Source organism: Tauraco erythrolophus, chromosome 10 (genome assembly GCF_009769465.1).
Source record: "Tauraco erythrolophus isolate bTauEry1 chromosome 10, bTauEry1.pri, whole genome shotgun sequence".
Taxonomy (NCBI): Eukaryota; Metazoa; Chordata; class Aves; order Musophagiformes; family Musophagidae; genus Tauraco; species Tauraco erythrolophus.
In genome coordinates this window covers 10,373,449-10,388,241 of record NC_141474.1, presented here as the reverse complement: position 1 = coordinate 10,388,241, position 14,793 = coordinate 10,373,449, and the positions used below count along the sequence as shown (strand labels likewise).

General features: G+C 40.0%; 1 protein-coding gene across 1 annotated transcript in view; it reads right to left on the bottom strand.

The window, feature by feature from the left end:
- The window catches only part of CRB1 (crumbs cell polarity complex component 1), a 104,018-nt gene that overhangs the window by 51,550 nt on the left and 37,675 nt on the right, over positions 1-14,793 (bottom strand). Inside the window, exons 3-5 of the mRNA XM_086617603.1 lie at positions 13,080-13,275; positions 9,468-9,607; positions 7,936-8,118 (exon numbers count right to left, since the gene is read on the bottom strand). Coding sequence (XP_086473729.1) covers positions 7,936-8,118; positions 9,468-9,607; positions 13,080-13,275 — 519 coding nt within the window. The remainder of the gene's footprint in view (positions 1-7,935; positions 8,119-9,467; positions 9,608-13,079; positions 13,276-14,793) is intronic.

Here is a 14,793-nt window from a genome sequence, read left to right as displayed (position 1 = left end):
AAAGCAAGCAAGAAATGAAAAGGCCAGAGGGATTGTTCAATAGGGGAAGACAGAACTGAATAGGTTCATAAGCTCAGCCAAGAGGTGGCAAAACTGGATTGTAGGAGACTATAAATATCTGAGGTATGCCAATTAGAAAGGCTAGGAAAGGTTTGTTCACAGTTAAGAAAGAAATCAAAAAGGTAAGTAGGTAGAGCCTGAAGAAGGCCCCAGAAGGAAAATTCTTACTGGATATTTAGACTAGTTTTAACAAGTAGTCAATCATATGATTGAATGACCCACCAGAAAAGAGTGTAAGGAAAATAACAGGTGCTTGAAAAGCAGTATTCCTGATGCCAAATAATATACAACTGCTTTTCTTTTTTTTAATCTTTTTATTTTGTCTTTTGTTTGTTTTTTTTTAAAGCACTTTCTGCCAGGTACTGGACTTCGAGGTTCCTTAAATCTAAGGACGTTTTCTGTCTGTACGTTGCAAGATCTGGGAGCTGATGGATGAAAAGCCATTCATCCCCTCCTCTTTCCCTTCAAGGAAGAAAGCTTTTCATGCTAAAAAGTGTTGATGTGCAACACTGTTTAACACAGAGAGATGTGCCAGATTTGAAATACCCACTGCTTGCAGGCTCTGTCAATCACTTAAAATATCAGTGTAGCTACAGAAAATAGATCATAGTAATGATGGGTCAGTGGAATTTTAAAGCATAAAACTCTGTATGTGTTCTCAAAATAAAATTGATAGATGCTTTCTAGTGTTTTAATTTCCTATATTTCTGACTCAAAACAAACAGTCAAACCATCTTGATGTTTGTACATTCTTTTGGTGCTAAATAATGCAGAAGTGATAGCTGCGATCTCTGCCATTTCCAGTGCAACTTGCAACTTAGGAGAGATGCTATACATAGATATATCAGGGCCCTAAATATAATTCTCAGAGTTACAAAAAAATTGTCAGGTCTAGGGGCTAATTCTGTAAAGCATTGTTACGAAAAGTTCAAGGGCTCCTTTCTTAATGATTATGGTACAGCTTTTATAAAATTTTAACATAGATCGTCATTGCCAGAAAAAATACTCTCCTATCAAAAGGTTCCCTTGTACAATAGGAATAATAGGGACAAGCTGAAGTTTTCAATAAAGCTGAACTTTATTTCATTAAAAGGAGTCCTCTGCATGGTTAGGGCCCATGCTAGGTTCATATTTTGTGCCTAGGATCTGAAACTATTTCAGTCTCTACTTGGAGCACATTAAATATGGTAGCTGGATCTGATACTGATGTACAAATAGATCCAGTATTGTGGTAAGTACAGCAAGGTTATCAGGTGGAATCAATGCGACCTAGAGATACATGTTGCTGTTTTCTGAAATGTCTTCCACTAAATTGGAATTCCTACAACAGTGGTAAACACTAGGTAACCATTACAACAGGAGTCAGTGCATGTAAACACTCACTTTCACAGCTCACTGCTGTGCAGGGAGTCAAGTTAAGTCATAAGATTAATTTTTTCAAAAAATGGTATTAGGCTTTCACAACGTATCTCAAGATATGATATAAGTCATTAAGGAAAGAGCTGACATGAGTAACATCTCAGGTGTTGTGATGTTTTATATGGCTGAAGAATGTAAAAATTACACATTCTTGCACTAGATAGTATTTCTTACTGTTGTCGAAGAGGAGCATAACCTGTGGTAGAAATCAAATAGAAATCTCCCATGAGTTCTGTAATAGAAACTGATAAAGGAATGACAAATTCATAAATTCCTCCAGATACAGCCAAATTTCAGTGCTGCCATCAACATTCTGAGATACAGGTGCTTCATGTGGCTATTATAGTACAGGGTTTGTGAATTGTGAGTTCAACCTCAGCTTTCTTTCTGGGGCACTATCCAGAGAAAGATGAATTAAATTAACTTACCAATGAGTTTGGGAGCTAAGCATGTGAGAAGTGATTGCAAAGAAAGATTGATCTATAGTAAACAAAGAGACAAGCAAGAAACTAGTTAGCATGCTGCATTCTTGTAGTCTGAAACCATTTTCAAAGCTCTCTGCCTCTGTCCCTAGAGCAGTCCACAAGCCAGGGCTATAGGACACACTCTGTCATTCAAAGCTAATACCTTGACCAGTTCCAAAAATTAAGAAAACAAGGAGAAGAAAGAACTCCATGACAAAAGTAGAGGAGAAGTAGAAAACTGAGAAAAAAATCAATTCTGATGACAAGTGAACAACTCCTTACCAGGATGCTACCGATTGAAGAAATGTTAACTAGTATTAGAAGATAGAATCATTAAAAGCTTGTCCAAATGTTCTTTCAAGATCAGAGGCTTTAGTAGGGATGGAAAAAGTACTTTAAAGTGCTAATTGTCTTTTTTGTGTAGGGTTTTCACAGGCAGCAACTGCCTGCCAGGCCCTGAAGGCATCCTGTGTTGGTACAGCTCTCACCTACTCTGGTCTCGTAATGCTGGTGCTGCTAGAGACTGGCTGAGAGCAGTGAGAGAAGGTCTTCCCTCTCCTTCCCCGCTCTGCTTTTGAACACAGGAATATATGGAGATCACAGAGTCTGGAATGGAGATAGGGCAGCACTGTAAAATATCTCTGGGAAAGCTGTGATTTCTTTCCCATGCTCAGAAAATAGCGACACTTTTTCATGTTTTGCTGCACAACCACCCAGTGCCACAGAATTGATTTTGTGAGGGAAGCTTTCATGGCAGTCTAACAGTGTAAAATCAATCCTATGCTGATTGTGAATTGAATTTAGGTGGAAAAGATGTATGTTTGCACCCCTGTTACAGCACTCTCTTCCAGAGTGGTAAGAAGCCTATATATACATCAGGGCTTAATTCTGTTTTTCAGTGATTCACATGTGTAGTACTTGTATTTGGAATTTTTCCTCAAACCAACTAACCTTGAATAAGTGCTTGATAGTAGCAGCATTTTCTTTCTCATATCTTTGCTTGTATGGGAATAATAATTAGCTATCAGTACCTTCAGACTTGTTAATTTTGAACTTGAGCGCTTGCCTTGCCTGCGGGAGAAGCCCGAGTCCTACTGAAAAGATGAGAGGTGCCCTTGACACCTTCTTAATTTAAAAATTACCTTTTCTCTCTGTATCTCCTCCTTTTTTTTTATCCTCATTCTTTCTTTGAACAGTCTTGTCTTCTTCTAAAGTCTCAGAATCAAGAGAAAATAACCTTTTAAACTGTGATGACAGGCCATGAAATAAAGTAAATTAGCCTGGTGTGATGGAGGAATGATTGACTACCATGGTGTAGTCTGAAGGACAGACAAGGAAATAAAGGGAAAAACAAAATTTGGAGTTTGGAGACAAGATGAGAACTCTACTATTCATCTGCTTGATTTCAATTTTGTAAGACTCACATCGCTTTATATATCTAAGATGGCAGCTCTGTGATCATTGTACTGATGGTAAAGAAGGGGATTTGAAAAATAATAAAAAAAAATATATGTTTGTATTTTTAGCTTCCCAAGTTAGTGATTATGTGCCTACTGTCCTACCCATTGCTCATAAATAAGTTATGACTGTATAATACTGTCACAGCCCAGGGGAGAGGAGTATGGCTGGCTGACACATTGTCTACCCTGTCATAGAGTGGTCTGCTTATAGCATCATCTAAAGATATGCAGGGAAATGGAAGCCTGATGCCCTGTGTGCTTCTGCATTTCTTTCACCCTGACTTAAGTGCAGAATGAGAGTCCAAATGATTCCGTTTTTAAGCACTGGTCTCATGATGTTTACAATTCAGTATCTGGGTTGAAGTTTTCTTTAGTTAGTAGAGTGTTCAGTACTCTCCAATACTGGCCATTTATCTGCCTCATCTTCTGGCTCCAGGAGACAGTTTTTCCCCCATGCATATGCCAGGAATTCAATACGCATACGACACCAGTCTGATCATATCATTTTCTCTTGCAGCAGTCCAACAGACTGGGAAAAAGGCCAAGGAGATTTAAAAGGGAAAAACAGAAAACAAGGAAAACATAAACAAAAATGCCAAAAAACCACCGGAATCTATGATGCCAAAGCAAGCAGCAGTGCTGCTGGCACAACTGGCACACAGCTGATAATGAGACAGCAGAAGTGGTAAGGTCCTCAGCAGCCAGTGCTCATCTGCATGTCAGCAGGCAGGAGGTACCCTGCCTACAAACGGGTAAGTGGGCTCTGCTCCTCTTACACTTGTTCTGCTGAAGCAAAACGGACAGTCTTCATCCCTGCTAGCAGCACTGTCCCACGCACATGAGGACCACGGGCAGCACTGCTTTCGAACCACGGGGAGCCTTGCACGCTCACCTCTCCTCAGGCTCAGTTCAACACTGGAATGTGCCACTTGATAGACCTTGTGAGTTCAGAGGCTCTTTAATTTTGACATGGTGTTAAGTTTATTACAACCTGGTGAAATGAGTCACTATCAAATCCATAGCTTTACTCTTCTCCTTTTCCACATGTTTTCATGAGGAAAGTGAAAAGTTTAACCTTTCAAATAGCAATCTTTTTTAAAAAAAAATGTGCAGTGCTAGAGCAATACGATATATCCATGATACGAAAGGGATATATTCTATCTAGGGTAACTATTGCCTTTAGCTAGCAGTAACAAATCACGAGCCTTTTAAAAGAAAGTCCAACCTATCTATTAAAAGTACTGTTGTGCCAGGGGGCCAACAGACCAGTGTAATATAAAAAAATCTAGGGCTTGCTACTGTAGAACTATTGAGACCTCTTGAAATCTGAGTATCCCTGAACCCTTTGATTTAAAAGGGAGCTGGAGAAGTTTTAACTCTTTGTTGAACCTGCACGGGAATTTTCTATCCTGGATCCAGGATAAGGCACATAAACAATGGCCTCAAACAGTTCCTAACTGGGATAAAGTCTCCAGACTGGGATTTTTATTTTTCATTTTTAAGAATCAAATTGTGTAAATAATGTTGGTTGCATATTTGTTCCTTCCAAGACTTTTAGTGGGACTACTGACTATTTTTCAAGTCACCTGAATGAGCGCTATCTATAACAAGATACTATCAGATAATATTTAGTCCTTTCTCCTGACTGGGAGGGGAAATATTCTATCCTGACATAGGCAAACGTTTAGGCTCCATTATCTCCTGCCCTTGGGCCTAAAAACTGTGGTCCAAAAGATAGATACTCTCAGTTTTTCAGTTGAATTACAGTGATTTGCTTGCAATCATACCCAGTGAGTTCAAAGACACCATTTTATGTTTGTTACAAAATTTGCAACTGTCCTCAAATTCTTTCCACTGATTTCAATGGCTTTTGGATCAGGCCCCCGCAATGCAGCGTATGTGGATTATTATTTCTTCATATTACCCTGAACAGTGAAGTATGATTATAATGTTCTGCAAATGCTTTACTGAGGAAAGAGGCATAATAAAATATTGAATGTGATTTATTAAAGAAACTCTTTGCCCTGTTTCAATAGGAAGCTGAGGCTTTACACCTAAAGCACATACGACTATTCAGGTGTTAAGGCTGGAAGAACTCCTGACCTACTGCAGCAGAAATGTAGAACTTGGGCTGTCAGTGAAATGTACTGATACCCAGATGAAAGGATCTCACCTTTTTTACATTTGACTGTTAGTACATATACATCGGATAAAGCACCCATATACTGAGTGATCCTGATCCGGCGTTCATCTGCTACTTTGAATCATACTACTGCTATCAACTCTAATCTTAAATCTTCCTTAATTTTCATTAAAATGTGGTTTATTTATTATTAATTTGGCTATAATTGGAGAAATTATTTATCACCATCAGAAGTGAATGCTTCCTTTCCACCTTATAGGCTTTTGTCAACGCTTCTGACACATAAGGAGGCTGAGGCTCATTTTGAGCACTTTCCACTTCCAGATTACCTGGAAGAAGGAGAAGGGCCAGAGAGAAACGCACGTGCTACTGGGAGGACTGGGGAGGTTGGCTGCATTGTACCTAAGGGCTGCCAGAGCAAAGCCTGGGAACCTTGGATGCTAAGTGCCAGTTGGAGAAATCCTGCTGTTTTCTCTATAGTAAATACATAAATTGCTTGACCACATTGTATGTCACATAGGCCAGCAAAAAGAAGAGTTTAAAATTCAGGCCCTGCTGAAAAACGAAGATAGGGAAGGAGCTGACAAGAGAAGCAAGATTAACCTTGTTTTGCCATTACTTTGCAGCATGTTACTGAATGACATTTCATGTGCAGCTTTTACAACCATCCCTGTGAAGGAATACGTTCTTCCTGCCTCCAGCTGTCTGGGCACTGTTTGGTAAGAATAACTATTTTGTGGGTTTTTTTCTAATAAAAGTTATATATAGCATCCAACAGGTACATAGATAACTAAATTTTCATAAGGTTTTAAAAAACATAATATTATTTGTATATAAAGTCAGCAGAAATTTCAGGGTCTCCAAGACTTAGTCGTGCTTTGGAGAGTTCTGCATTGTGATTTAGGAGCTTACCTATTGAAAAAATTTATTTAAGATTATTACATTTAAATTAATTCTGACACTTTTTTTCAGACCAGTTAAAGTCTGCCTGTACGTGGGTTCACTGACTCCCTGGGGAGTAAAAGAGTCCTCCATGTAAGTGCAACCAGCAGAACCATGATCCAAATCAGGCAAACAAGCCAGGTGAAGGCAATTGTGGAAATGGTAGGATAAAGGATGATTAAACAAGAAAACACCTTCCAGGTTGTCTCACAGAACACAGGAGTTTTTAAAGCAGGGCAAGAGGCGAGGAAAAGAAGCTTGAGAGCTGAACATCACTGGAAAGAAGCAAAGAGAGAGAAGTGCTATGTGAAAAGGTAAGGGACAGCCTGGGGGATACTGCAAGCCTTATTTGAAGCCTCATATTATACTCTCTTAGGCAGAATGAAAGTACGACAGCAACACTTAGTGACAGGATAGGGAAGGGCAGTTAAGGGGAAGGGGCAGAACAAAACCAAACAAATCTCAATGCCATTTTGAAGAAAAATAAATTAGGAATTCAGAATAAAAGTGCTCTTTGTATACTTCTGTATCTGCTATGTTGGAGACATCAGCCATGCAATGCACTGGGAGATACAGGAAAGTGTATAAACTACTCAGGAGATGAATGGAGTGAGAAATTGAAGGCTGGTTAAATTAATCCAGCTATTAATTATTTTTTTCTTCAGAAGGAGCAAGAGAATGGAGTTGACAGGAAAATACTATAGACCCAGAAGTGTACAATCCAAACCAAACTTGCTTGTGATTGTGCTAATTACCAAAGGCTGTGTTAAATGCTAATCTTAACACATAATTTTTAGGATTATGGTTATATGTAATTTCAATCGGTTTCTTTTTTTTTTTCCTTAAGAACACATCTATGTGCACAACTTGAAATTATTTTTCATTTAAGCTGTAGAATAGCACCAAAACGCTACACTGCCAAGTTTACACAAAATGTTGCCTCGTGCTCAGATGAAGAAGTGTTCCTGCCAATCCCCAGTGCTGCTGTAGAATGGCAAAAAAAGAAAGCTTGAGAGTTTTGTTTCGTGGTTGTTTTAGGCAAATACCGTGTTACTTATGAACCCTTGTTTTCATACATGTACCTACGCACAGCGAATTTCAAACTCGCGATAAAACACCCGCTAACTGAAGTTTATGGCATAACTCCAGCAGATGTGCGTGTGAACGCTGAAGGTTCGCGGACAAGGTAGCGGGAGAGCCGCCGTCCCGCGGCTGCGCGCTGCGCCGCCCGCTGCGCCCTCCCTCCCGGAACGCGCAACTTGCGCCACCAACTCCCTTCGTTCCGTGCAAATCCCCTCCGAACCGTGTGGGTGGTGACCGCCAGAGGGACCCTTTGCACTACGGCACCTTGGAACACAACTTATTTTAAAGACTTGTTTACAGGCAGGCGCAGACACCAGGATGCTGCGGTACACGGTTCCCTAAGCTGTCGCGACAGGAACCTTACCGGCAAAGCCTGGCTTGCAGCTGCAGATGTAGCCCTCGGCCCGCTCGTAGCTGAAGGCCGGCGGCAGGCCTGGGACGCTCCCGTAGCGGCTGGCCCAGGAGCGCTCCACGCAGTCACCCCCGGAGAGGCAGGGGCTGCTGCTGCACTCCCCGATGTCCTCCTCGCAGCGGGAACCCGCGTAGCCTGCGGAGAGCCGTGAGAAGGCGGCGTTTAATTGACGTGCTATCTGTTCGTTCCAGACCCAAAAATACTGTTGTGAATATCAGATGCACTTTGTCTCAGGCTCTGCCATGTGCTAAAAGATTTCCTCTGCTTCTCGAAGGTGTGAACGCTTCCTTGCGGCTCTCCGTCAGGGCTCAGCAGCAGAACACTGCTATGGCCGCTTTGCGTTAGCTAACTGAGCTTTGCTGTGCTGTACAGACTTTGGGTGTTTTTAGGAAGTAATGTGAAGTTCAAAACCCGCCTGGATGCGTTCTCGTGTGATCTGATCTAGGTGGTCCTGCTCTGGCAGGGGGTTCGGACTAGATGATCCTTTGAGGTCCCTTCCAATACCTGACATTCTGTGCAGATTTGTATGGATAACAAGGTGCTGCGTTCTGGTGTGGATATGCTTCCAGGTTGTATGAAGTTTTCCATGTCTTTTGCACCACCTCCGTGTGACAGAGGAGGGCAGGGAGTATGAATTACTTGGTGTTTGTAAAGTGCTTTATCTGGAGTTTGAAGTGCCTCAAAACCCCCCAATTTCTGGCAAATGCTAAGGGTTCTGCCTAATTTTTCCATTTCTAATGCACCAAGATTCATGCAGTCCAACAACACTGTGGCATTTACTACTCATGGCGCGCTGTGCTCCTCCGTCCTCAGTAAGGGCACGGACATTAAACTTTCTAGAGAGACTGGTAGTTAGTCTGCGTGCTGAAAGAGTCACAGTGTCTCTCAAGAGCACAGGGTCTGTGTCCCCATGTGAGGCTGTGGGAGCCTTTCCACAAGTGGCTGGATATGCAAGCATTGCTGGTAGAGGAGAATACAGCCCAGTGTGTTTCACTCTACATTGCTAGAACAACTTGCGCTGGTGATATGAAGGAGACCAGTTTCCCAATGTAACACCTAGTTTAATTTTTATTCATTAACAGACCGCATTTTGCACTGGAAAGGAAGTTTTTAGGCTGGTTTAAAGGTCATGCTAATGAAGACTGAAAAATAACCACAGCAGTGATTCATGTATCACACGGGTTGAAGGATTAAGCAACTGGGTGATGGATCCTAACTGTAATTTATCTCCTGTCTTGATTCCATAATACTGGCTCTTTTGGTTTTGCCCACTTCTGCTGTTCAAGGGTATCAATCCTTAGCTGGAAAAGAGAGTGATTTACCCATAGGGCTCTGACTCATGATGAGTGAAGCCCGTCTAAACACAGGCTCATACAGTATGTTTAAGGTTACGTAGCTTCAACCTTTTATTGTATCAGCAAAAAAATGAGGACTTATCTACTACACAAGGAAAGAGAGTGTTTATAGGAGAACTTAGAGCTCACCTGGCCAACAGTGGCATGTGTAATTGTCAGCGTTGTCCTCGCAGGTGCCGTTATTGTAGCATGGTTGTGACCAACATAAGGGAATTAGGATCTCACAGTGTAGGCCCATAAATCCAGTACTGGTACAGTTGCAGCTGTACCTGCAACACAGAATGTAGTGTTCACTTTACCTAGAAGTCAGGAGATCTGGGCTTTGTTCCCAAACCTGTGCAGGCTTCTTGTGTAGCCTTGGCTAGCACCTTGCGTAGTTGAATCCAGCTCGAGACTACTATCTGGGTGCTCTAGGAGAAACTGCAGAAATTGGGAACCAACAATGGGCTTTTTCCTGAAATATGTGGTTTTGTCTAGGGAAAAAACCTGCTTGTGAATTTGAATTGGTTTTGACAGATCATTTCTTCTAAGAATTTTTTTTTTCTGCCTTTTTTAAGTTCAGGGAAAAAGTTTGTCATTTCCAGTGCAATTTTTGTAGGCTTAACATTATTCACAAAATGAAAAAGAGAGAGGCAGTAAGTGTGTTAGTATCCCTTTCTTTTGGACTGATAGAAATTGAATTGGCAAAAAAAATAAGGTAATTCTTGTTCCTCAACTAAGTGATTTTTTCTCTTTGATGAAAAACAATATTTTATTGTTAGATTAGAACAAAAATGTCCACTGCTTGCATAGTTCCAATAACAGTAGTAATACAAGCTTCATTTTGAAAGCAATGTTATGATTATGGGTTTAGAAGTAAACAAACTAGTATATATAAATGAACAATGTACAGGTAATCAGCAATGTCTGAGGTTTTTTTGTATGCGGGTTTTTTTTTCAGGTGAGCTAATTATTTCAAAATAAATACCTCCTGTGCTTAGGTCATAAGGTATAAGGTCAACTTGCACCTGTCCTAAAAAAAAAGACAGGCCTTTGCAAGATAATTAAGTTATATGCATGCTTGGATGATCTTTGTCTAATAATAATTATCAGAAACAAAAATTTATTCTTGTATTGTTTATTTAACATTAAAATGATACACTGGTTATTGTACAGTTGAAATCCTGGGGAATCTTATTGAACAAGAGATAAGTATACTTATTTGGTAATTTCTCTGCTTAATATCTAAGTCTTAGACTTGGCGTAAATATACAGAGAGAAAGTGAAATTGTTGAACACAAAGGGAACATCAGAGAACAACTGGTTCCTGCAGTCTAAGAGACCAAAAAGTGTAAACTTTTAACTACACTATTTGAGTGTATGTAAGTAGAAACTTCTGGCAGGCCAGTTTATTACTAGTGTATGGATTATTCTTAAATCAAAATCAGAGATGACTTAGACCAGGTGGTATTTGAATTTTGGATATAAAAAGTAATGAGGAAGATGTGAATCAGAAAAAGAATTTTCATTCCGAAGTACGTTCTCAAAACAGAAGTCTCTTTCTTCTCTTATATTTTTCACACGTTTTCTCCATGTGCCTTCAGTTTGATGCTGTTCAGTTTTGTGGTGAAAGATTATTTTCTGCCTTAGTCTGTACTCCATTTCCCTTTAGTCCAGAATCATGGAACAGTGAGGAGTATTCACAACTCACTGCTTAATGTGAAACCTCACCTGTGTGCCTTTTTTCTGAGGTATCTTTAAGTGTTTGATATTGCTGTTGACCTTCAGGGATTTGGAAGGGTTCCCTGATTATGGGCAGGCTGTGACTGAGGTGGCAGATGGCTTTTCCTATTGAGAGCGATACTTTTAGACACACGACCTAACATATTTTTTTGGGCTTCTTGTTTGACGTTCTCAGAATATGCAGAAAGCAATAAGTGCAGATTTTCTTTCCTATGCAATCAAAAGAGCATTGAAGGTCCTGGGAGTATTTCCTATGGAAAAAAGGTTTGGAGGAATCAGAGGTATCCTCTGTGCCTGCATACACCAGGTTTTGTAGGTCCAACTAAGGCACCTCTGTAAATTGTTGAATTTAAAAAATGCACAATAATGTGAAACTTTTTTTTTTAAAAGATCAAATTCTACTTCATTGCATTCATGAAACCTCGCTGGAAAAATTGGTCTAAAATTTGGGAGAGAATTTGGTTCAGTGTTTGTATTTATGGTTTTAAACGCTAAATCTGTCGCCTTACACATTTCTGTGAGAGCTGGTGGCACACACAAAAGCCTCAGCTGTACTGTAGCATTAGTCAGAAAGGAAAACTGCTGTTTAAAGACTACAATTTCTTCCTTTTGCCAAAAAAATACACAAAAGGAAGGAAATTGCTAGACATCCTTCTGCTTTGAATTGCTTTGTTGTCTGACCCTTTTCATCATGTAACAAATGTGGAAAAAGCTCCAATCGTTCTCTAGATATCCTGCAGCATTACACGCCAATTAAATTTGCTCTTACGTGTACCTCAGCTTTAAAAGGTAGGAGAAAAATGAGCAGGATTAAGTCTGGCCTGAATGAGCACCCCAGTTGCTCACCTCGTGCGTGTGTCCTCAAAAGGCTTGCAGGTTACTAAGTGGGCTGCTGTGAACTAGTCGGGTGAAAGGTGACCTCCCTCTCCCTGCTGTCATGCTTTAGCTACACTGGAAAATAGTAAATTGCTTTGTCCTGGTCAGAGTCATTCAGTGCTGCTGAAAAGGAGCTCCATGAGGTTGGTGCCATGTCACCACACTGTGCAAAAGCTCATTCCCAGAACATGATCTCTTCCTCCTCTCATTCAAGGCAAGCATGCCAGTTGCTGACATGATTTTTGGACTGATGTTTAACGCAATAAAATGTTCAAAACTGCTTTATAAAAACTGGAAAATACACAGTAGAGGACAAATCTTACACTGGTGAGGAGAGCGCCTGCATGAATATACTCATGAATTTTCAGCTTTTTTTTTTCTTCCTATAACATACACTTCAGCTTATCCATATACTTTTTCAATTTTAGGATTCTCATGCTGTGTATGCAAAGCCAGTATTGGTGAACGAATGCCAGAACTCTGTCTGCCTGGGCTATGCTTGGACCTCTGTGTAGATCTATTAACAGTAGCTGGAGAAGCTCACTCTTCTGTTGCCTTGTATTGTCTTTATTTATTTAGTTCTTCTTTGTCCATGGACTGTAGGTTGTTTTGAGTAAGGAGCTGTTGTCTTATATGCCTGTAAAGTTCCTGATATGTTTCCTAATGGTATCTATTACTATGGTTACTATTATTACAGTTTTCCTCTGCTTCTCTTTTCTAATGCTTCCTTCTGTCAGTGTGGGCAGCTGCTGTTGGCAAATTCAATTTTATATGCTCTCATATCTCTGTTGTAAACTAAAATTTGATGACCATTAGAAACAGAATTCATCTGTAAATGACAGACCTCAGGGCCAGACAAACAACACGTTGTAAATATTTAAAGTAAAAGAATAAATGTGAAAGACATACCACTTGATCAGTCTTTGCCATAAATGTTTTGTTGTCATATGTCTCTGACACCAGACTTGCATTCCTTAATTCTTTTCAAATTTAAAGTGAAATCGGTACAGGATCAAGGACTGAAATCCACAATTTGAAATTAAACCAGCTACCTGGCAGTGCAGGCTCTGGTAGCGTTCCCTTCTGCAAACAGCAGAGCTAATAGCAGCTCCCATTAGCATTACCCAGCTGTAGAAGACGTACCCGTTGGCATCGTCCATGCACTGTCCCCCGTTGAGGCACGGCTGGCTGGCGCACTCGTCGATGTTGGTTTCGCAGAGGTCTCCATGGAAGCCTGGTGCGCAGGAGCAGGAGAAGCTCCCCAGGGAATCCTGGCAGGTCGCACCGTTCAGGCACGGCTGTGACGAGCACTCATCTATTTCCAGCTCACAGTTTGTGCCTTCAAAAGCAAAGAAAATGAGCAAACTCCAAGCTTACAAGTATGAGATTCACCTGATTTTTTTTTTTAAGTAATTGCCTATTTTTAAAAGGCATTTCCTCCTCAATGTTAAATACAAGACTATTTTTTTTTTCAAGGCTTGGGAGAATTTACAAAAGCACAAACCAGCTGTTATTCACAAGGATAGGTAGAATAATGACTTTTTATGTTAGCTTGAACACAGAAACAGAACAAACTAATTTTCAGATTATTCAACCCATGCTGCTATCCTATTTATATAATACAGAAGTGACTAGTAATTTAATGACCTCAGAAGAGTCCATTTAAAGCTGCACAGTTAATTGAATTCATTGGGACGCTGTCTGTTTAGCTGTGTTTTATTGCTTAATTTTTTAAAGATTTAGCAATGTGTAAATAAATCGGTCTATGATTCCATGTTCGCAACAGGTCAGAATCTTGGAGCTGCTCTTCAGAGATAATTGAAGGAACTAAGTCAGTTCTGATATTAATTTACAGCTATTTATGATAGTTGGCAGGTTAAATATACATTCCTTTTTCTTAACTCTAGCACAGTCTAGGAGTCTTGCAGCTACTGCATTGATTATTCCAGGGTTTTGTATACTTATGCACTTATTTAGTATTTTGAGTAACAGACTGATATTTTTTTAAATAATTTTCACCTGCCAAGTCAATTTGTTTTAACAGCCACAGTATCAGCCACAAAACAGATGCAAAATGGCAAATTATAATGAAGAAGCTGCTTTTAAGTAGACTTCCCTGACTTTTATTTGGCTTACCAAAGTAGCAGTAGTATTGTAAATAGTTTTCAGTGGAATTTCCTACTTGAAAGAGAATCTGCAGCATTGAAAATGGATTCTATTTTTTTTGAGAGCTGGAGTTTTCAGTACAGGATGATAGAGCAGGCTTTCAAAAGATGGGAACAGACATGTTTTGAGGGTGAGTATTATCTTAGCAATTTGTTTGGGAGCTCACCTCTGTTTCTTTTTTTATGCTGCTTTTGCCAGCTCTGTTCTGCTGTGAAATTTGTACATTCTCAGAACATCTTTCTCAAAACAGTGAGATTGCTACTATTTAGCACCGTTACTTGATTACTAATTTATTTTGACCCATGTAGCATCTTTGGTTTAAAAATAAATAAATAAATATCCATATTATGGATAAATACCAGGAAATATCTTAAAATGCCAAAACAAATTTTGAGGATGTTAGCTCATGACTATTTTTCATTGTATTTAAACATTAAAGTGCAAGTTTATTTTTCTGGTAGTAAAGAAATATTACTGCTGTAATTTTTGTAGTTCCTTGAGATCACATATAGAACACTGAACGGGTGAAGTTGCCCATCCCGTGCCTCAGTTTCAGGTTCACTGCTCAGCTAGCCACTACTTTCAGCGGGAGCCTACTGCGAGACCCTAGCACAGGAATGCTCTCTTATGGCTTTATGGTAATGTACATTATATCCAGATATAGTGAGCAATCCCTCTGCGGTCATTGCCC